General features: G+C 43.9%; 1 protein-coding gene across 5 annotated transcripts in view; it reads right to left on the reverse strand.

The window, feature by feature from the left end:
* Positions 1-22,309, reverse strand: part of LOC121647387 (Fanconi anemia group A protein-like) — a 33,202-nt gene that overhangs the window by 4,587 nt on the left and 6,306 nt on the right. For 2 of the 5 annotated variants that reach the window (XM_041996748.1, XM_041996746.1), the window contains exons 7-34: positions 21,340-21,452; positions 19,560-19,670; positions 19,397-19,451; positions 18,200-18,312; positions 17,448-17,524; positions 14,354-14,495; positions 13,975-14,108; positions 13,614-13,724; positions 13,036-13,131; positions 12,839-12,898; positions 12,400-12,488; positions 11,998-12,058; positions 11,833-11,882; positions 11,646-11,716; positions 11,055-11,153; positions 10,767-10,897; positions 10,013-10,083; positions 9,825-9,924; positions 9,528-9,709; positions 8,412-8,508; positions 7,022-7,219; positions 4,404-4,477; positions 2,431-2,559; positions 1,857-1,938; positions 1,232-1,398; positions 1,056-1,161; positions 883-942; positions 691-795 (exon numbers count right to left, since the gene is read on the reverse strand). In XM_041996748.1, coding sequence (XP_041852682.1) covers positions 691-795; positions 883-942; positions 1,056-1,161; positions 1,232-1,398; positions 1,857-1,938; positions 2,431-2,559; positions 4,404-4,477; positions 7,022-7,219; positions 8,412-8,508; positions 9,528-9,709; positions 9,825-9,924; positions 10,013-10,083; positions 10,767-10,897; positions 11,055-11,153; positions 11,646-11,716; positions 11,833-11,882; positions 11,998-12,058; positions 12,400-12,488; positions 12,839-12,898; positions 13,036-13,131; positions 13,614-13,724; positions 13,975-14,108; positions 14,354-14,495; positions 17,448-17,524; positions 18,200-18,312; positions 19,397-19,451; positions 19,560-19,670; positions 21,340-21,452 — 2,884 coding nt within the window. The remainder of the gene's footprint in view (positions 1-690; positions 796-882; positions 943-1,055; positions 1,162-1,231; positions 1,399-1,856; positions 1,939-2,430; positions 2,560-4,403; positions 4,478-7,021; positions 7,220-8,411; positions 8,509-9,527; positions 9,710-9,824; positions 9,925-10,012; positions 10,084-10,766; positions 10,898-11,054; positions 11,154-11,645; positions 11,717-11,832; positions 11,883-11,997; positions 12,059-12,399; positions 12,489-12,838; positions 12,899-13,035; positions 13,132-13,613; positions 13,725-13,974; positions 14,109-14,353; positions 14,496-17,447; positions 17,525-18,199; positions 18,313-19,396; positions 19,452-19,559; positions 19,671-21,339; positions 21,453-22,309) is intronic. The other 3 variants (XM_041996747.1, XM_041996749.1, XM_041996750.1) reach the window with 3 other exon arrangements.

Here is a 22,309-nt window from a genome sequence, read left to right on the forward strand (position 1 = left end):
CACAAAAAGCAGCATAGCACCTCTTTCATCACCGTCTAAACATTTAACATCACAGCTTGAAGCTCTGAACAGAAACACTTCTCACTGCCAACTTCAGGATTTTAACGAGACACAAAAAATGTCTTTTAACTGAGAAAACTGGAGACTATTTGTGAAGCAGCACATAGGTGTTTATGCACACCTGGGCTCAGTTCCACGGTTTAAATCTGTCTAATAATGACACTTTTCTATGCTCATTAATACATATTATTTATTAATCTGTATAATGGTCTTTAATGAACTGCTAGTGTTTTGAATTAGAGGAAATGACCAACCTTGGTAGCGTTTTACTGCGAAGACACATTTATGAAAATTAATAATTACAAATAAAACATTGAGACATTTTAAGGCTACAAATGTCAACTTGAAGCTATAAACTCTAATCTTCAGACAGTGGTATTATTTTAGTTTGCCTATAAATTTAAAGCAGTTTTAACTGTAAATTACAATAATAATAATAATAAATCCAACACGCTTTGGCTGGAATTTTCAGGAGATATTGAAGGTCAGGGGGTTGAATTTTTACTTTTTATGTTTGTAGTTTAAAGATAAAGTGTCTTGTGTTAAAAGGTTTGATGAAGGCTGAAAGTGAAGCCTTTCTGACATGTGGGTAAAACGTCTAGAGTTTAGGTGAAGAGTAGATGTATTTACAGCAGTGGAGACCAGCAGCAGAGGACAGCGAACACTCATCTGGGACCAGACTCTGCTGACCTCTTCTCCTGGATGTCCACACCGAACGCTGGCACATAACAGACCCTGAAACAGAGGCCACGTGAACAGGCTGCACACCAGAGCTCTTCCAATCAAAAGCACCTCTTTAATGTTTTAGTGAAGAATTCTCACCTTTAAGAAGTGTGCAGTGATGTGGAAGGAGAGGAAACCAGCTGGTGAACACACCTCCCGCTGAGTATTAGAAAAGAGAGACAAAGACACAGAGAACAAGGTGAATAACCTGTAGTTTGTTTTTCCAGACAGCTGATCTGGGTTGATGGAGAAAATGAATTCAGTCAGTTCACCTGATGCTGGTTGACATGTTCTATCAGCTTGTTGCAGTCCAGAGTCATCCTCCCCCCTTCAGGCTTTACTTTGATGAACAGCGCAGCGGGCAGAACCAGCAGCACTCTGAGAAAAATCATAGTTTATTCCACCGTTACCGTTTTCCCTGGTCTGGAAAGATTTCCATGATTCGTACCTGTTCCATGTGAGTAGAGCACGCTGCAGACCGAGTTCAGCTCCGATGCTCAGAGAGGAGGAGGTTGCCATGGAGGAGCATCGCTGGGACACCGCGTCGAACAGGAAGTCACTCAGATCCGCTCTGCTGCCGGAGAGGTTGGCCACTTCCATCTCATATACAAGCTCCTACAAACACAGTCACACGTCTTCCTGAGGAGCGTTTTACTCTGGTGCTTCACTGTGAACATTAACAGCTTCTCTGCCTTTTTATTTTACTGCCTTACTCAGCAGTTGACTTGAAGTCATACAAACATGAGACACGATGACCTCTGAATCCGCAGACCGAACACTTTCAGACCCACCAAAGCTCAGACCATCATGAGATTTGGCTCCGTGTTGGATCAAACTTGTTTGACGTCGATAGTCGTGGACCGTCTGATCTGATGCTACAGATCCATAGATGGTCTGGCCCTTCAGACCCTCATGTCTTCACACCTGCTTATTTCCTACACATCCAAACACCACAGTTTTCTTACTTTATCCCAGACTGTCTGCTCCCAGCGAATATCCCACAATGTTCCCCTGCATCTGTAAAGCGCTCTGGCTGGACTGCACACATACAGCACAGGTAAAACAGCAGCTACCTGTAGTCTGGACAGGATGTCTGGCAAACACGTCCCTGTTCCTGCAACGCCCGTCCGGCATGGCTTTTCCAGGCTCAGGTCACTGTTGGCGAACAGCAGAGTTACGCTTTCATTATGTCATTTCATGACGATCAATGTGCAATTTCTTCACTTTTTTATGTCAGCTGCTTTTCTTTTCATGTGTTTTCTTTGAAGTTTTTATTGCCTTTAATAAAACTGTTAAACAAAAGGAATAAACATAATTATAGATAATCCTGTAAGCTAATGTTTACATGATTAATGTTCATACATTACGAAGTTGTAGCCGATCTATTCCTCTCTAACAGCTCAACCAAATGTTAAACTGACTTCTGATTCTCTGAGCATCTCGATGGTCAAAAGGTTCAAAATAAAAAAGCTTCTTCTGAACTAGCAGCACTGCTCGTCAGCGTTGATGGTATTAAATCTGTCCCTCGTGTAAACACAGCTGCTCGGATCCGTTTATCCATCGTCCATGTGAACACGTCAGCTGATGATCAGCCCGACATTAACGGGAGGCTGCAGGCGTCGCTGCTGCTGGGGGTATAAAAAGCACCTTGACTGCTGGTCCATGACGGCGCCGAGCAGCTGGGAGCAGAGCTTCTTCACGTCTCCTCCACATCCTCCCCGGCCTTCCGGGCGGGCCAGGTAGCGCTCCAGGCAGGCCCACCGCTGGTACTCCTGGCTACACAGAGCAGAGTGGGATGGACATCTACATTAGTTATCATTTTCATTCTTTCCTAGCAGATGAAAGGGAAAATCTATCCAGAATAAATAAAAACAAAGTTCACGCACTACTGATTGATTATTTATTAACAACTTATATTCTAATCAATAATCTTCCGGCACAACATTTTATTTTCCTCAGTGAGCAAACGCAGAACTCTTCAACCCCTCAACGCCTGTTTTACAACAAATCGCTTTTAGCCTTTATTTTTTTAAAACAAATTTATTTGCTTTAATTCATTCTTCTGTGTATTTATGTGATTTATTTATAATTTAAACAAAGTTGTGTCTTTGTGCAGAAGCTTCATGCATCACCACAAAGAAGAAAACGACTTTTTTCTGTCGTACATCCATAAATTTACATTTTTACACTCTAGCTTTACTTGATTCTGGACACTCAGATCTAAAACTAAACAGCTTCTTCCCCAAGGTGTCAGAGCCAAACATGACCCTGGTCTTCAGGTTCGTCTTATATAGACGGTAAACTCCGTCCTCTCTGCTCTGCATCTCTGTGGGAGGATCTACTGCATCTCTGTAGTCAAAGTTGCCGGAGCTCACAGCATCCTCAAGGACTCCTCTCACCCACCAACTCCTTCAGGATCCTCCGGACGAGGACCACCAGACCAGAGGACCAGCTTGTTCCCCAAAGCCACTTCCTTACTGAACTCTGCCCCCACCTACACATCTATATATTTGCACTTGTCTGCTGCACCTTGATCTCTATACCACAGCCTGTGAAGTAAGCTTACAGCAAATCGTTCCACATATTATTAGAATCTACTGTATATAACTTAGCAAGGACTAAGTTTTTAGTTGTGATTGTTTAAAATGTGTAAAATGTCTTTTTCCTCTTAAAGAAGGCCTGCTGCTAAATGAAAAAAATGCAGTAATTTCTGGTTTACAAACACTAAATGAGGGGGTTCAACCTGCGGTTCCAGAGCAGCAAGTGGGTCTCTGGACCTTCCAGAGTGGCTTCTAATACACGGCTAACAATCTTATGAAATATAGATATAATAACAAATGCAGGTTTTTAACAATTTTTAAAAAATTTTCATGGAATAATTGCATTAAATTTCCACAACATAATACTAAAGTACCTTTTTATTTTTTTAAAATTGTTTTTACTAATTTTCCACAAATATCTACGTCCCAAAGAAGAAAGTCTGTCTGTCCTCTTTTTGCAAAAGTTTTTTGTTTTTCTTAATTTTAAAACCTAAAATTAGAAAAAATGTGGTTCTTCAGAAATGACCAAAAACGTCCTATAGTAGAAATTTATCAGAAGGTATAAGTCATCTTTTTCCAAAGGTCTGGTAACATCTGCGTCTCTAAAGGAGTTTTATTTAGCTGGCTGAGGGAAAAATGGCTCTTTGGATTGGAAAGGCTGCAGACCCCTGCACTAAACACATAAACAGGTTTAGCAGCAGTTTTCTCAACAGTTGAAATATACCAGACATGGAGGAAGAGGCCTGGATGCAGCCTCCTCTGTATGAGGTTCCTCTGGTTCAGAGAGGATCTACTGCAGCTCAGCAGTGTTCCAACAGAAAAATGTTAATGCATCAACCTGCCCAGCTCTGGTATAAATATCAGTATTTTAATCTGAACCTTATATTTATGCATACATATATCTGTATTTTCTCATAAGTCTGTAAACTCTGTACATACTGTAAATTTGTAGAACTGCTTCTGGTTAGACGTCACACTGCATTTCATTACTCTGTACACGTGTAAAGACAACAGAGCTGAATCTAATCTAAAATACTGATTGTACTTGTATGTGTGAGGTGGGCGAGTTTGTTGCTTTACCGTTGAGCGTCAGACAGAGCGTCTTCACCTCGTTGTACTCGGAGCTCATGATCCAGCCATTCTAAGAAACACAACTTAACAACAAGGATCAATAATTCTTTGTCATCAACTCAAACAATCCAAACAAACAAAGTTTTAACAGGAAATCCTGTAATTTTACAACTTACCACCACGAACAAATCAGACCCAATAATAACATGGCAAGAATAATACAAATGACATTTGAACAGAATTCATCCAACAAGTGTGAGCAGAGGATTAAAGCTGCCTTAACTTTTCATTCTTCATCCAAAGCTTCTTTGCAAGGAAAGAAAAACTTCATTCAGCCTTTTGTTAAACATGTTTTCTGCCTGATCTGCAGCCAGCACACGGGTCTCCGCTCACCAGCCCCCTTTCACCAACTTTATACAAAGATGTTGTCATTCATGAAAACATCAACTCTTATCGGAGTAATATTCCGAACAAATTTTTAAAGCATTTCAGGCGTTCGTCATTTATGCCGAGGAGACGTGGAGGTGTCTGGCCAGATGGAAAAAGACGGCTCAACGGACGGATTAAAGGGCGTCACGCCCGATGGGGAGGCGGGTGTTTTAACACTCAGGCTTTTCCCGGTGAGACGGTTCAACACCTGCACTTCCACGCATAAAAAAAAAAAACTTTCAGTAGTTTTTCCTCTCCGTGTCTGCAGCTGCCTCCTCTTCTTCCTCCTCCTCCTCCTGTCAATCATGACGGGTTTCAGTGATCAGCTGATCAGCTCTATTCTATTACGGGTCTTACTAAAAGCATTTGTGGAATATCCTGGGCACCCCCTCACCGAAATATCCCTCCATAAATGTCCAACTTACCTGAGACCCCAAGATCTACCTGCTGAATGTGGTCTTTCATTATAAAAATTTACTACAACAGTGTCTTTTTATAATAATCATTAGTTTTATTTGGCGCTTAATGTCCTAATCACCTGGTTAAAACCACCACTGACCAACTATCAGGTTTCTGCAAGTTTCATCTCATCTGATACAACACTCACTCCATCGGCGAGGACGTCGGGAGGAAATCTGCTTTACAAACAGATGCGTTCACGGACCAGACTGCGGGCTGGCGTCACCACCAAGACGTTGGTTCTGATGCGTTCAAGGACCAGACTGCGGGCTGGCGTCACCACCAGGACGTTGGTTCTGATGCGTTCAAGGACCAGACTGCGGGCTGGCGTCACCACCAAGACATTGGTTCTGATGCGTTCAAGGACCAGACTGCGGGCTGGCGTCACCACCAGGACGTTGGTTCTGATGCGTTCAAGGACCAGACTGCGGGCTGGCGTCACCACCAGGACGTTGGTTCTGATGCGTTCAAGGACCAGACTGCGGGCTGGCGTCACCACCAGGACGTTGGTTCTGATGCGTTCAAGGACCAGACTGCGGGCTGGCGTCACCACCAGGACATTGGTTCTGATGCGTTCAAGGACCAGACTGCGGGCTGGCGTCACCACCAGGACGTTGGTTCTGATGCGTTCACGGACCAGACTGCGGGCTGGCGTCACCACCAGGACGTTGGTTCTGATGCGTTCAAGGACCAGACTGCGGGCTGGCGTCACCACCAAGACGTTGGTTCTGATGCGTTCAAGGACCAGACTGCGGGCTGGCGTCACCACCAAGACGTTGGTTCTGATGCGTTCAAGGACCAGACTGCGGGCTGGCGTCACCACCAGGACGTTGGTTCTGATGCGTTCAAGGACCAGACTGCGGGCTGGCGTCACCACCAGGACGTTGGTTCTGATGCGTTCAAGGACCAGACTGCGGGCTGGCGTCACCACCAGGACGTTGGTTCTGATGCGTTCAAGGACCAGACTGCGGGCTGGCGTCACCACCAGGACGTTGGTTCTGATGCGTTCAAGGACCAGACTGCGGGCTGGCGTCACCACCAGGACGTTGGTTCTGATGCGTTCAAGGACCAGACTGCGGGCTGGTCTCCAGGTTCTGGAGGACTTAACAGCCCATTTGTACAAAAAACTGATTTTCTAAGATCTGAATCTCGCTGTGATCATTTACAATCACGTTATCACATTAAAAACGAGAACAATCAGGCTTCATTGCACATCTTTCTAATTACTTTTTGTTTTCATTCATTGCTTTGGCATCATGTTTATTACTTTTCCTGGCGAGTCTCTCTGCTGTGTGTTTGCACACCACCCCTCAGTCTGGACCTTTTATGGGCATTTTCAGGTGTTTACCTGCAAAGTAAAATCAGCTGATCTGTCCTTTCAGCTTACAGAGAGACTGGTATTCACCAGTCTGAGAGGAAAAATCCGAACAATTCCCCGGTCCACCGACACGTTTATGAATCTGACGGAGGGTTTTCGTAATAAAAAGAAAAAAAACTTCTTAAAATGGAAGATGTGGGTGAATGGGGCTCGGTGCTGGGAGCATCACAGTCCGTTTTAAATCACCTGTTTCCTCCATGTATCAGAGGATTTCTCCTGTAGCCCCATGTTGCTGTGTGAAGGGATGATTAAATATCTAAAAGATGCCCGTTTAAACGGCATAATTTAATGAGTCACCTGAACATTTGGCTGTGAACGCTTATGAAGTACCTTAGTGCGTCTCACACATGGGAGACCTTACCTGATACTGTGGAGTCTCTTCCAGCTGTTGGAAGGTGCCATGTCTCCACAGGTGCCTGGCAGTCTTCCTCCAGGTGGTGGCGCTGTCCGTGATGTTGCTCCACAGGCTGATGAGCTCCTCCTCCGGACGGTCAGTCATACACCCGTCAGCAGGAGCTCTTCTGGCCTCGGGCATCAGTCGTGGGATGAGGTACAGAAGCTGATGGAAATAGACACATGAGGAGGAGGTGTTCATTTTCTGACTCATCACATTGAATTCTTTGCTTTATTTTGGCTGTTGTGATTCATTTTCACGTGATGCGCCAACAACTGCGCGTGTTTGTTTCTGTAAACAGCCTAAAGTTGCTTTACAGTGTGATGGTGCATTTTCTGCCATTTTCTACCTCTTACACGCGTAAAAACACCACAGTTCTGCTCCAGCCGAAACAAGATGAAGCAGCTTCAGTGAAATGCTCTTAATTTGGCTCCTCAGATGTGGAAATGTTCTTTATCCTGGCTTATATCCATGAATGAACTGTTTTTTCAGAGGTTTTTGGAGTAAAAATGCTCCAGGATACAGTGACCATGTTTTATCAGCGTTTTAAATGACATGAATAATCATTTGATAAAATGAATAAAAAATACGGTTTAATAAACACTTCATTTACAGTCCTCGAACTAAAGACGTTGAATCAAAATGTTATCATTAAAAATGAAATAAAATCTTAAAAAAAGGAATCCCAGAGGGAAAAGCTGACTTGAGGTGGGTATAGAAGTTAGAACCAGACATGGAGAAGCTGCATTCAGCTTCTATGCTCCACATGTCTGGAACAAACTCCCAGAAAGCCTCAGATCAGCTGAAACACTCAGTTTATTTAAACCAGCTTAAAGAACCAGTCCAGGTCTGGATCTGGTTCTTTAAGCTGGATCATGTTTTTATTAAATGTTCTTTTGTTTTTAATGTTAAATGATGCTTCTTGTTTTCTGTAAAGCTCTTTGAATCATCCTGTCGCTTTGTCCAGATACGTGTTATGAAAGAGTAACGGCTGTTTGGATTGATTGAGATGATTAGTTTCACACAGATAATTATAATTTAAGATTTTGATGCTACTGTTATGAGGCTATTAATAAATTAATCATTTATATAACCCTTATGAAAAATAAGGGACATTTCTCCGAAACGTTTTAGGTTTTGTAAAGATAACATGAACATTTCAGATACATCAGCACGTAAACAGCAGAAGATAAATCCTTTTCACACCTTTTCATGCCAGCAGGGCTGGACCGTGACCAGGGATGATTAAAACTACATGGTGTGTGTGGACGGACGGCAGAGTATAACGAAACTTCAATTAATGATCAAACTCATTTACTTCCTATTCAATAAGAAAATCTCGTGATTTATAACAAACCTTCTTATAGAGGCTGCTGGGGATGAACTCCTGCTGCTGTTGTCGTGGCAACGACTCCCCAATACAGATCCCGTAACACACAGCTGCAACACACAACCTGCACAGCAACAAGATAAATGTGAACCAGACCACAGTTCAGGCCTTTCCAAGCAGCCAGGTTAGCGAGAGCGAAGAGCAGGAACACGCCCTGAAGGAAAAGCTTCCTATCAGCTGGTACATCTTCTGATCATGTTCCCATCACAAGACGTGGCTGCTAATATGAGCCAATGAGCACATCTGCAAACAGTAAATACGAATCACCACTTGTAGAATAAACTTCTCTCCATTTCTGCCTCACTCTGTCTCTCTAACCAGGTTTTGGGCAAAAGAAAATAAACCAGCATTTGTATAATAAAGGCTTCTATGGGGATGTGATTTGGAGAAGAAGATTGAACCGTGTGGAACAAGGTAAATATCAGAATTCCAGGTTATATTTAAAGGAAGAATTTGACACAGAAGCCGCTGGTCATGTGCAGAGCATCGGGCTGCAGCCGTGACCCGACATGCGCAGGAGTTGAGGTGAGGACGCTCTGACAGCTGTCTACGAACATGGTGCATTGTGGTTCCTAAATGACACAATACGTTGATCTAACATGTAAGAGACTTTATGTTTGTGTATATATATATATATATGTGTGTGTGTGTTTGTGTATGTGGGTGGGTGTGCATGGTGTATAAAATTATGTAAATAATAAAATTGGTCATGTAACATAGAGGAGACCCAGGAAGAACAGTTACTGATGTTTCTAGTGGGGATCTTAATAAATGAAGTGAAATGAAAAATGAAAAAATAACTTCTGATCGTAAATCAGTTCATTGGTAAAGACTCTCCTCCTGGTGGCCGTCTCCAGCTACATGACCTCAGGCTTCATGAATATTCTGTTCTTTCCTCTAATAAATTAGATTTAAAACTGCAGTATGTCCCCACCTCATTGACCACGTCCTCTGCATGTTCAACGGAGGCGTTTCACTGAAAGTGAAGTTGTGTGTAGTTGTCTGCATGTTTAAGTGTTTATATCTGAGAAAGGTGCTCAGATTTTTCCAAGAGAAAAACTTTCTCCATATAAGCTGCCTCACCTGACACAGAAGAGCATGTTGGTGCTGGTGTTGCACACCAGGGCCAAGCTGAGAGCTTCTCCAAGCGGCGCTGGCTGGGAAGGGATGGGGGATGGCAGCTGAACCAGAGGACTTGGGGAGGCATACAGGTGGACCATGAATGCGGCTAAACCGAGTAAATGTGCTGCACTCAGTGACGGTCCCTTTGAGGGGAAAAGGTTTGAAGCAAATGTGTTTATCTGAGTCGATATGAAGGAGCTGGAGGGATTTAATCTTGTCTAACAGTAAAATACAGAGAGTGAATGTGGATTTCTGTACCTGGTGGTGAAATAAATCCCACAGTCTTTGTATGAAGCTGGAGAGAAGCTGTTTGTTCCCAAGCAGCATGCAGACAAACCTGGAAGCCCAGGGGCTTTGCCTGGAGACAGAGCAGAGGGAGAGTTCAGGGCAAGAATTAAACTGCTTCTCGTGGATTCGTCTACGTTTCATGAAGAAATCTGACTCACTTATTAGGAGGGTTGGTTTGTGAAGCCTTTAACAGCCACTGACAGAAGCTTCTCAGGATCATATTTACGACCTGATGACAGTACAGAAAAATCAAATGAAGCAGTCGTTTCCAGATTTTTTCTACAGGCCCCCCTTTCCATCGACAACATCACCCCCCCCCCCCCCCCCCCCCCCAGCAGCAGAAATGAGCCGTGAAACAGTCTTCAGTTTACTGGCTGTTTAAACCACAGCAGAGGAGGGGGGGGGGGGGATCCTCTGCTGCAGCCTGAGGTTTACAGACCAGGAAACGACTTTAAATGGAGGCGAGTTGAACGTCTGACGAGACGGATGCTGCTTCAGTAAAAATAACTGCTGTTTACCACAGATGGGCAGGTTATCCTGAAGAGACCAGCAGGCTTTGTGATCAAACGTCGCCGAGCGGCTTCATTCTGTCAGATGATTCATTACCCGCCGTTACTGGACCATTACCTGCCCAAGGGACACACACCTCGTCTTCTTCTCTGCTCTTTTAGTTTTAATCGGTTGATAGATTCACCGTCGTTTGCTCATCGGTACTTTTATAAAACTGTCCATGTTTTATTAGGAATGCAAAATCTAGAGGTTTAATTTAGCCTTGCTGCTCCCCCTGTCACAACTCTGGGCCCCCTATGGGCCGGGCCCCCACTTTGGGAACCACCACAGTAAAGAATACATAGTGAAACACATACAGGCAGGAACAGAGCACAGTAGGTGAAAACTCTGATCGGTGCGTACTTTTCCATGCAGCTCAGCAAACACAGAGTCTGTGTTAAGCCGGATGACGGTTTGTCCAATCAGCTCGTCAGGAGATCCGGGGAAGATGATGCTCAGCGTGTGTGAGATCCTGGACAGCTGGGCTGACATCTCTGACGACACATGACCAACATGACACATACAGAAACAGTGTGTACGAAGACAGTCTGCATATTATTAACAGCTTTTAAATCAGCATATAATTAAATGAAGCGTTCCCGCCTACAGGAAACCAGGCACATGCATTTCAGAGCACGGACATCTTCCCACCTCCATCATTTCCATCCACGACCAGCTCGGTGAACTCCTGCAGCTGGATCTTCAAGACCTCCAGAGGATCATCATTTGTGTCCAAACACACTTCGCTCTCTAAATAAACACAACGGGATCATGTGTTTCTGGACTGCAGGTGTGTTTCATGTAAGTCCAGGTTGCAAGATGACAACAGCCCAGAAAATGATCCGCTTTTATCCCGTTACCCATTTCCTACAAGCGACAAACGTCTGCATTTCTTCTTCTCAGCGTTTCTCGAGCCGTTTTCTACACCAGCTACGTACATGTTGGGTTGAAATGAGATTTAAAACATCTGAACGTAGCTGAACAGAGTTGTAAAAATTACAGCTGCAGCATCAGTCAGAGCTAATTCAGTTTTATTTCTGCTATTTCTCACGTCCAATTACACCGTAGCACAAAATCTGGCCAGAAGTCTCAGTTCTGAGCTGGTGGAAAACGGCCTGAACAAGGACCTGCACTCATAAAATCACAGGTTCATCTCAGTAGATAAACGTGTGAGAGGCCAGGGGAACACCGTAAATCAGGTGGTTCCTGTGGTTGTTAAATTGAAACTGAACAAATACTCACTACTCCGCTGCCTGTGTGTCAGACAGGCCTCCACGTAGGAGGAATACTGCACACCGGGGATCTTATCTGCTCTGCAAACAGAAAACACATCTCTATACGCACTGAAAGATTTATTCCTTTAAAAGTCAAATGAATAAAGTTGTTGTGGAAAGATGTGCCAAAGTTCAAGGCTCTGATTATAACTCACTTTCTCAGAGCTTCTATGAAACTCATCCGAGCGTCAGGTTTCACCGGGAGCTGTAATTAACAGGCGAGGTGAGAAAGATCCATGAACGCGATCCGGCTGAAAGTAGCTTCACATGTAGGAAATGTGCAGATGAAGCAACGAGCGATAAAAGGTAGAAACACTCACCACTCTCGGCTTCAGCAGAGCAAGAAGGAATCGTGTTAGAAAATACGGCCTCCGGAAAATACTGAAAACACAAGAGCGTGTTTAATCTGATCTTACATCAACTCTCATAATGTTCTTCTAACGGTCCCTCAAATCCTGAGATTTTCTTCTGTTTGATCAGATTTTAAGTCTCCTGTAGTCCTTTGTGCTGCTATGTGGGCGAGTCGTGTCTTTTCTGAGGTTATTCGTGTAACTGCTGTAACTCCGTATGTCTCTGTGCTCATTTTGTTCTATTTCTGGTTATAGTGTTGTTTCTTTGACATTTAGAGACTCAACTCATAAATCTGACCGTTTCTGACCACTGATCATATCGGTCTGTGTGCCATGAACACGCTGCAGGTGGGTCAAAGCCAGAAGTTGTACCTGGCCTCCATGACGGTGGCGGGGATCCTGCCGGTGCTCTCAAACAGAGACACTGCCTTCGCCACATCCTGCGCCGCCTGGCACTGAGGCTGCAGCCACACAGAAATGACAATCTTACCCGGCCAGGATTCATCATTAAAAAACCACATATCTGATCTCGACATGTAAGACAGTCTCTTCTATAGAAACACTGACAGACCAACAGACTGCAGAGCTTTCCTCTCAGCTCAGTATTGTAAGGTTGCACTTTTTTCTTCAGTTCTGATTAAAACAACACAACTAACAAATGTTATGTCATCACTATTAAAAAGTTAAATAGAGCATTTTGGACTGAGTTAATGGCGCCCAAGAAGCATACAGACAACAAGCAAAGATGAGTGTGAATCTGACTAAATCAACATTCAGTGTCAAATCCAAATATCCGCCATTGTACTTTTACCTGCACTGATGCCCCTGCAGCAGAGATGTCCTCATACAAACCCATGTCCTCCAGCGACTCCTGCATGTACACACACACACACACCGTCGTGATAGAAACCCCTCTGAAGAAGCCATCTAATCACCCCATCTTATCATATTTACTTTGGTAAAGAGAAAAGGCACAGCAATAACAGACGTACAGCTTTACGTTTGTACCTTGAGGTCGGCTAGTCTGGTCTTAGCCAGAGACACGTACTCCATGAGGAGGCTCCGGTGTTTCACTGGCACGAAAGGAGGATGCAGGATGTGAACCTGTCGGGTGTAAAGCATCAGAACCAAGTCATTCCTGCCCGTTTCCGCTCTTTTCTTCAATTCTTCTCTGTTTGCTGAAGAAAAGTCGTTTAACAGTCGAGCTTTTTCTGTCAGAATATCAGAGAACTTTTATAAAAAAAATGAGTGAATGAGTTTGTGAATTAGCTTAAAACCACGGACTGACCAAGAGAGCTCCATCTGCTGTAGGTTAAAAAGGAAAGAGTACCTTTTCCACCATCTTCAGAATAAATAACATCTGGGATCACAGCTACAGCTACACAGCTATCACACACAGCATCAAAACTCCCCAAGACAAAAGTACCACTGAATAAATCCAAACATTAAGTTAAAAAAATTCACTTAACCAATACACATTTAACCAAAACTACAATATATATTCTAACCTTCAGCACGTAAGACCATTCAGCTACATTTCCCCACATGTGTAAAAGAAGCCGGGATCAGAAGCGACAGTGAGCTACCTTCAGGTACTGTGGGGGCTCGAAGGGCACCAGATCAGAGAGGAACTTCAGCAGAAACACCAGAGACTTCTTACTGCTTGCATGGTAGCCACTACCTCCACCAAACGACATCTGAAAAGGCAGAAAAAGGAGAAACCTGCTGGTAAAATGGAAAACCCAAAGCTGTGCCGTAGACCTGCGTCTCTGACCCCAAGCATCCATCCATCTATCCCCATGGCTTTAGCCACGTCCACAGTTTATGTCCAAGATTCCACCTCAGGGTGCTTGTACCCCAGGGCGTACCTCTGCAGCTCTCTGGGAGTTAATGGAAAAGTATTACTTATTTAAAAAACATGAAATAAGGAAAAATAAGGCATGAAACCTTAAACCAATCACTGTAGGAGGAGAAGATGCAGGGACCCTCCAGAGCACCCTGTCGAGCCAATAAGAAGGCAGTTATCAAGTTCTCGAGGTCGTAGCCTTCAAATGCAGAGCTCAGCAGTCTGGACAGCAGATCTGACGGAGACACAGAACAAACATGTTCCTCCACATCTACGCTGAGTTTACTGGAGCAAAAACTGGAGTAACCCTCGTAGCAGCTTCCTCATTTAGAGTTAAACACCATCCATTAAGTTAGTTTAAACTGATGGTGTTAATTGTGGTTAAGAAAATATTCTCTTCCATGGAAGATTTTAAAACTCAGCAGAAGGATAAAACGTGATTTTGCTGCTGGAATTGGTGGAGAGCTCTCTCGTGTTTACCTTTCAGACTGGGCGGTCCAGACTGGTCGTACACCAGCAGAGTGGAGAGGAAGCTCAGCACATGCTTCCAGCTGACCTCATGGCTTTCCAGAACCTGCTGCAGATGACCCAGCAGCTGCTCCACGCTGAAGATCGACGCCAGCTTTTACAGGAACAAACACAGAGGAGTCACACCTCGGACCCTGAGGACCAGCGGACCCAGAGGACCAGCGAACCCAGCAAACCCAGAGGACCAGCGAACCCAGCAAACCCAGAGGACCAGCGAACCCAGCAAACCCAGAGGACCAGCGGACCAGCGAACCCAGAGGACCAGTGAACCCAGTGGACCCAGAGGACCAGCGGACCCTGCAAACCCAGAGGACCCAGCAAACCCTGCAAACCCAGAGGACCAGCGGACCCAGCAAACTCAGCGGACCAGTGGACCCAGAGGACCAGCGAACCCAGCAAACCCAGAGAACCAGCGACCCCGGCAAACCCAGAGGACCAGCGGACCAGCGAACCCAGAGGAACCAGCAAACCCTGCAAACCCAGAGGGCCAGCGGACCCAGTGGACCCAGCAAACCCAGAGGACCAGCGGACCCAGAGAACCAGCGGACCCAGTGGACCCAGCAAACCCTGCAAACCCAGTGGACCCAGAGGACCAGCGGACCCACATACAAGTTGTCATCAGCATGTACGGTACAAAGATTTTAAATGTTTTATTACAACAAAGCTCATAACGTGTAGATTAAAGGCCGTTAAAAGGCTGAAATATCACCATTACCTAAATATAAACCAATCAAGTGTGTTAAACAGTCTATTAACCGAAGACCTTCATCTTGTACAATCTGGCATGAAGGTGATGGGAGGACTGGAAACCTTTCCCTCCACCCATCCATCACCAGTCTGTACCAATCCATCACACATGCTTCATCCTGAATACGAGTTACTATCGTCTAGTAGAAGGAATCGGCTTCCAAAAACCTGTTCAACAATTCATTCGTCCCCATTATGTTTTATGGATATGTAGGTTGTACGATGACGCCATTTTTTTTCTTTATTATTTTTTATATATCATTTTCTCTATAGTTTTACAGTGTGTCGCTACGCCCACTGAGCTGCTTCGACAACTCAGTAATTGCTCATCTTCTCCAGGTTGTGCACGTTTATAAGAAGAAAGGCATCCCCACCTTCACGGCTCCGTGTAGGTGGAAGACACCGCGGTGGACATCGCAACCTTTTCAGTGTCAACATGTCACCCAGAACTGCTTCTTCGGCTGTGAGGGAAAGCTGCATTTGTTCAAATTCCAGAAGGAAACAACAGTCAGAAAGCAATGGATGGAGTTTGTTTCTGGAAGCCAGACAGAGTGTTGCTTCACCGTTTGTATCTGTGACCAGCACTTCACCGACGGCTGGGTGAAAGAGGGCCGGGACAACCAGGGATCTGCTACCAGGTTTTAGCTGAAAGGAGGGTCTGTTCCTACAATCAACGGCCACCTTTCCGATCCTGAGCCACAAGCTGGAAGTAAAACCGAATAAGTTGCCTGTTTGGTTTTGATAGTGTGTGAGCAACGGTCAAACTAAAGGAATCAACCCACACTTTTTTACCTGATCGCTACCAGCAGGTAACACATGACGAGCAGAAAGTTAGCGATCAGCACTGTAGATGGAAAAGCTACAAACGCAGCAACCAGGCTAAAAACACCCAGCTGGTTAGCCACATGGAACAATAGATGTACATGGAGGAGGCTGGAAATACAGTTACCAGTGTAACAATATATGAAAGTGTTAGCAAATAGCATCATTAGCATATCTATTTCTTGGCAGCAGACGTTTTCCACCTCATCATGGTACATTTGCCACATGTACAGCTGTTAACAGGGACATGTACAGATATGTAAGCCGAGTCAAGGACGGCAACGTTATATCGGACTATAGCTGGTACGCCGAGTATTTACCAGACAGATATGTCCTGCTGCATTCCTTGCTGCAAGATGCCGAGTCGCTGCGGGTTTCCAAGTCGCTGTGGGTTGCTGAGTTATTGCGGGTTGCCGAATCGCTGCAGGTTGCTGTGTTATTGCAGGTTGCCGAATCGCTGCGGGTTGCTGTGTTATTACAGGTTGCCTAGTCGCTGCAGGATGCCGAGTCGCTGCAGGTTGCTGAGTTATTGCGGGTTGCCGAGTCGCTGCAGGTTGCTGAGTTATTGCGGGTTGCCGAGTCGCTGCGGGTTGCTGAGTTATTGCGGGTTGCCGAGTCGCTGTGGGTTGCTGAGTTATTGCGGGTTGCCGAGTCGCTGCGGGTTGCTGAGTTATTGCGGGTTGCCGAGTCGCTGCGGGTTGCTGAGTTATTGCGGGTTGCCGAGTCGCTGCAGGTTGCTGAGTTATTGCGGGTTGCCGAGTCGCTGCAGGTTGCTGAGTTATTGCGGGTTGCCGAGTCGCTGCGGGTTGCTGAGTTATTGCGGGTTGCCGAGTCGCTGTGGGTTGCCGAGTCACTGCACAGGTTGCTGAGTTGTTCACTGTCGTTTTTTGGGGTTTGATTTGGGCTCAAACATGTACGGCTGCATGTTTTGTGTTGACATTTTTTTTTACTGATGTTACTTCGGCTTGTTTACGAGTTCTGCCAGTGTTTCTAGGATGAAAACAGTGTGCGCTCCCGACAACTGCTCCTGGCAGTTGACCAATCAAAGACAGCCTGCATCAGAAGGAGGCGGGGCTTAGGGCGGGAGTCTCATTCTGCTTGTTTCTGGCAGACGCTGACCTGAGGGCCTACGGAGAAGATCCATATAAATAAATAAAGGGATTTGTGAAAAATGCTGAATTAATTCCTGCCCTTGTTGACTCACTTATTAAAATTAATTAGCCTGAAATTAGCATAATAGGGCCCCTTTAAATAATAACAGCAAAGCAGTAATCCATCTGCAGCTAACGCTGATCCGTTGGTCAGGAAACCAGCGATTAATCTGACACAAAGCAGAGTGACAGCCTGAGATCAGCCGAGTATTTTATGAGAATCTAAACAACAGTTTAATATTTGCTTGTAATGACTCATTGTAATCTCGGTGGCCTTAATGCTTTAAAATACAAACCCAGTTACAACGATAAGGTGAACCATTTACCTTACGGAACAACAAGGTGAGCGAGGGGTTGACTTTTGCAAAGGTCCATTCGTTCTGCAGGGTGATGGCATCCGACACTGAGGACACAACATTTATTTCACCACATTAAAGACACATAAAGATATAATTCATCTTCACCATTGTTCTATGAGTCAATGAGCCTTTATTTGATAAATAATTCCTTAAATGTATTATGTATATTTATAAAGATGGACACGCTGGATTGCTTCAAGTATTAAAGACTTTTTCACATAAGAGGAAGTAACAACAAACTGTGCTCAGTCTTTTCTGTAAAGCAATCTCAGTCTTAATGAGATAACCTGATATAAATAATTTAAAGAGCTGTGTTTAGAGTATTTAAGAGCTTTAGCATCTTTTATGGCTGCATATACCATATTTCCCAAAGATGTCATGTAAACTTGACCTGAGCAATAAGCAGAATAGATTAATAACGCTATTAAAAACTTAAAACAACCCATAAACACGTCAAAACCTTGACTGAAAACAAGTTACAATATTTTAAATCCTTTTAGAAAAATGTTTTATGCAAATTGTTTTTATCACATGATTTTAAGATCTTCTGCACTCCGGTAGCTGGTTGTAGGAAGAGTGTTTGCAGAATGATTAACACACTTAAATCATCCTCACTTTAGTTCATGATGATCAAGCATTGCTCAATGTCTGCTTTAGAGCAGGTACAGCAAATGAGTAAAGTCTTAGCATCGAGCTGGAAACGTTGAACAGGTCTTTACCTGTGAGCTGAGGCTTGTAGGTGAGAATCTGTGTCAGAGAGTGTGTGAAGAAACGCTGGAGGGCGTCTGCTGACGCTGAAACTCCACAAAGTAATGCATCAAATATCCGAATCCTGCAGAAACACAAGTTGAGCAAAATATTCTCAATGCTGACAGAGTGGTCACAACTTTTATCCAACTTAACGTTTAACAACAAAATAGAGAGATCCGAGCAGCAGACTGCAGGGGGCTGAATTTAACTAAAGGAGATATCAGTTCTATCATGATCAGCCTTTTAATGTTCACATCACAGCTCAGTGCAGCACACGCTGGATCTATAACACCTGATCTGATCCTCAGATGTGCTGCTTCAGCCTGTTCAGGACCAGAGAAGCATCAGAAATGTGTTTGTTTTACCATCGGTCCTCTCAGTGATTTATCCGAGCGATTAGCAACATTATCCGCGTATACTTAGAGAAATCAGAGGTTTTTACCTCTATGTTGTGGAAGCAGCTCATGATAACAGGTTTAACAGTTAACCCCCAAACCATCTATCTGACAGAGCAGCTGATCTATCCGGCAGATGGCTAAATGACAATAGAATAGAATAGAATAGAATAGAATAGAATAGAATGAAGCAGGCTGTATCTCCAGAAAAAGCCTAAACCTGTCACCACTTTATGCCACGAGATGTTAGTGGTTTATGTCAAACTGCTACTGGACTGTGCTCAGTGATGCAGAGCAGATGGCTGTGAAGCAGCTGTCTGCAGATTCTCCTACAAAATGCAAAAGAAATAACACCTTTAATCCCATCATAAACCCAGGTTCATATTCAACATTTTTCTCATTTACTGTGCATCTTTTTCTCGAACCACTTCCAAACTACAGCCTTTTCAATTCTTGATATCAGAATTAAACATTCTTTTAAAAAAACAGCAGCTAAAAGGATATTATCTTTTCTTTCTTTCATAATATTTATTTACTGTTTATATTTACAGAATATATGATTCAGGCATATTATGTAACTGCAAATATTTTCTTTAGGTTCTGATGAATCTTGTGGATCAGTGTAAACCTCCTACCTGCTGCAGAAAGAAGGAAACCTCAGTCAGAGATAGACCACATGAACAACAAGAAATAATCAAATAAGACAAGAAATAAAATTAATCTAACTTATATAACTACGATACATTAAATAAAGATAAATGAAGTGAGAACCATAGCTCAGCTCCGGTTCCAGCAGACCGGACAGTCTCCACAACGTCCAAAACCCCTGAAATAAGAAGAAGAAATACAATGTTAAAGACGCAGATGCAGAGGTGTGAATCAGAGCTTTAGTAAATCTGATCCATGCAGGGAAACACAAGTAAGAAACACTCACAGAAGATCATGTCATCCAGGACGGAGCAGCAGAGCAGAGAGATCTTCCTGTCTGCTGCAGCCCCATCACGGCTCAGATCAAAACCTGCTCCCACCAGGACCCCAGCCACAGCTGAAACACAGGACAGCCTTCCTCACCACATGATGGCAAATTAAAACTCTACAACCAGGAAGAGGCTGCATGGGAGGCGTCCTGAGAGCAGCCGTCCGTCCGAAAACATCAGAGCAAATCTACAGCTTGTAAATGAACCAGCAGTCAGACCAGACCGGATGGAAAAAGACCTGTTCTGGAAGAAGAAAACAAAAGATGGAGGAGATGTGGTGCAGCCGGCAGAACCTCCCAGCGAGGGTGAAGAAAGGTGGAGAAGGTGGAGTAAATCTCTAAGATTTAGATCTGATAGATCCCTGCGTCCTTATTAAAAGTTCTTCAGTAGCTTCACAATGTCATCAGTAATAATCATCCCAAACTGATAAGATGTTAAATTCCATCCATCCCTCCATCCTTTCATCCATCCATCTGTTCATCCATCCATCTATCCACCTGTTCATCCATCCATCCATCTGTTCATCCATCCTTTTATCCATCCTTTCATCCCTCCATCTGTTCATGTATTCATCCATCCATCCCCGTGACTACCAGCTGTCACCAAGGCAACAGCGTGCGTCAAGATGTTGTTCCAAATCTAATCCAAAATTGTGTGTAAATATTTTATTCCTTATGTTGTATTTTATTCTTTGTTGCATATCTATTTAATAAAAAATGTTTTTTCCCCCCCCTTTTGAGTTTCTGCCTGCAATGCATTGTGGTCTATATCGACCCGTCTACTGACCATCGATGCTCACTACTTTTCAAGAGGCATTGTGGGTAATTTTGAGTGCCCTGCTTTTTTCTCTCTGGACACTATGTAGGGAGTAGAGGGACGTTCGGACACAGCGAGAGAGATTTTGTGTGTGTCTATGTGTGTGTTTGTGTGTGTTTGTGTGTGCCGGGATGAGTGGGAGGGGTGTGGAAGAAATTTTACTTATTATGCTCTATATATAATATTATAATCACACCTATAATTACTTCCTTTACTATATTCATTTCTAAATCGTATTTACACTGATTGTTACCATATTACATATTACATGGTACATTTTTACTCCTCATTCTTTAATTGACTTTTAAGGTTTATTCTCTTCATATACATGCTCTGTTAAAAGTTCACTACGAGGGTAAGGTGACCTTCATCTGGTCCTTCCTCAGACCCTCAGACTGGTTCTGGTGCAGACACACCAGAGTTGGAGTTGTGTGTCCACACAAGGTCTTCAGGAAGGAGATTCTTTCTACAGAAATGTACAACTATTGTTTTTCCTTGTGCCTCCCAGAGTCTCTCTCGACTCCATGCGAGTCGAGACGACCACTCTCATTACTTGCAAGTAATTCTGTATTCAATACTTCTCCTGTAATACTTTTGAGGGGGGGGGGGGGGGGTTTGCTCCTTTCCTCGGGGGCCTCCAGGGGAACGGGGGTGCCTACTGCTGCTAGCAGCTCATCCTCTGGAGACAAGTCCACTTCCTCCTTCCCCTGAAGTCCACTTCAGAACTTCTTCTGGCCTCTTGGGGCTCTGTGATGGTACTTTTTGTAGGACGGGGTAAAAAGGGATTTCTGTGAGCTGGAGAAACTGTTTCATCAGTCTGGTGCGGCTCGGTTGCCTCTGCTCTGGCAAACTGATGAAGTCTAAAGAAAATAAAGCAATTCAAGCATCCTAAACGCTTGTTATCTAGAGTCGTGTTCCTACTTGTTAATACTCTCTGCTGAACTTGCTTGGTCTCTTCATCGCCTTCGTCCGGAGGCATCCAGCCACACAGAGCCTTCAGCTGAGGCACCAGCCACGACCGCACATCTTCATCACTGAAAAGAGAGCAGAAGCAGCATGAGGAGGGCAACATCCTTCCAGATCTTCCATTTTCAGTGTTTGGGTCGCCTATACTCTGCATGTGAAGATTTCCTCCAAGGATTTTCCATCCAGCTACCATGCAATAATTAAAAGAAAGAAAGAACTAGTGGGACTACGTACAAATACGGCAGGTAACCCTCATTTATGGTGAGTGTTAGTGATGCGCGGGCAGCCCCCTAACCCGCGGTTCGGGTTGGGGCGCTTCACTGCGGGGCGGGTTGGTGTGGTTTACTATTCTGAAATATCTAGTTCTATCTATTAATTTTATTTTTTGTCAAACTGAAAATAAAGACCTTAATCAGTGTCTACATTTTGTTACTATAATATATAAGACAAAATATTTATCAGTTATTTAAACACAGGTCACGTTTTATAACGTAATGTCCACGTAGGCGCGTAGTAGGCTACGCAGGTGCAGAAAGAGCCAAGCAGACAAGCAACAAAAGATGGAAGAAGAAGTGCTGAATAACATTCGTTCGGGAGTTTACGTCCTTAAAAAGAAGAAGGAGGGTCAAATGGCTAAATCACAGGTTTGGGACAGGTTCAGCGAGGTAATCAGTGCAGACAATGTTGATGTTTTTAAGAAGAGGCTCAAGACCTTCCTTTTTAGTTTAGCCTTTTGATTTGACTTTATTCATTTTCTGTTATTTATCTCATCTTATCTTATCTTATCTGTCTCATTTATCTATTTTATTTTATTATATTTTATTATAGCTTCTTAACTGTTTCCCTATTTTATCGTTGTTTTAACTGTTTTAACATTTTTAACATTTTTAACTCCAGTGTTTCTTTATGGGGATCCTAAACTCTG

The sequence above is a fragment of the Melanotaenia boesemani genome, chromosome 10 (genome assembly GCF_017639745.1).
Source record: "Melanotaenia boesemani isolate fMelBoe1 chromosome 10, fMelBoe1.pri, whole genome shotgun sequence".
In the NCBI taxonomy this organism is placed as follows: Eukaryota; Metazoa; Chordata; class Actinopteri; order Atheriniformes; family Melanotaeniidae; genus Melanotaenia; species Melanotaenia boesemani.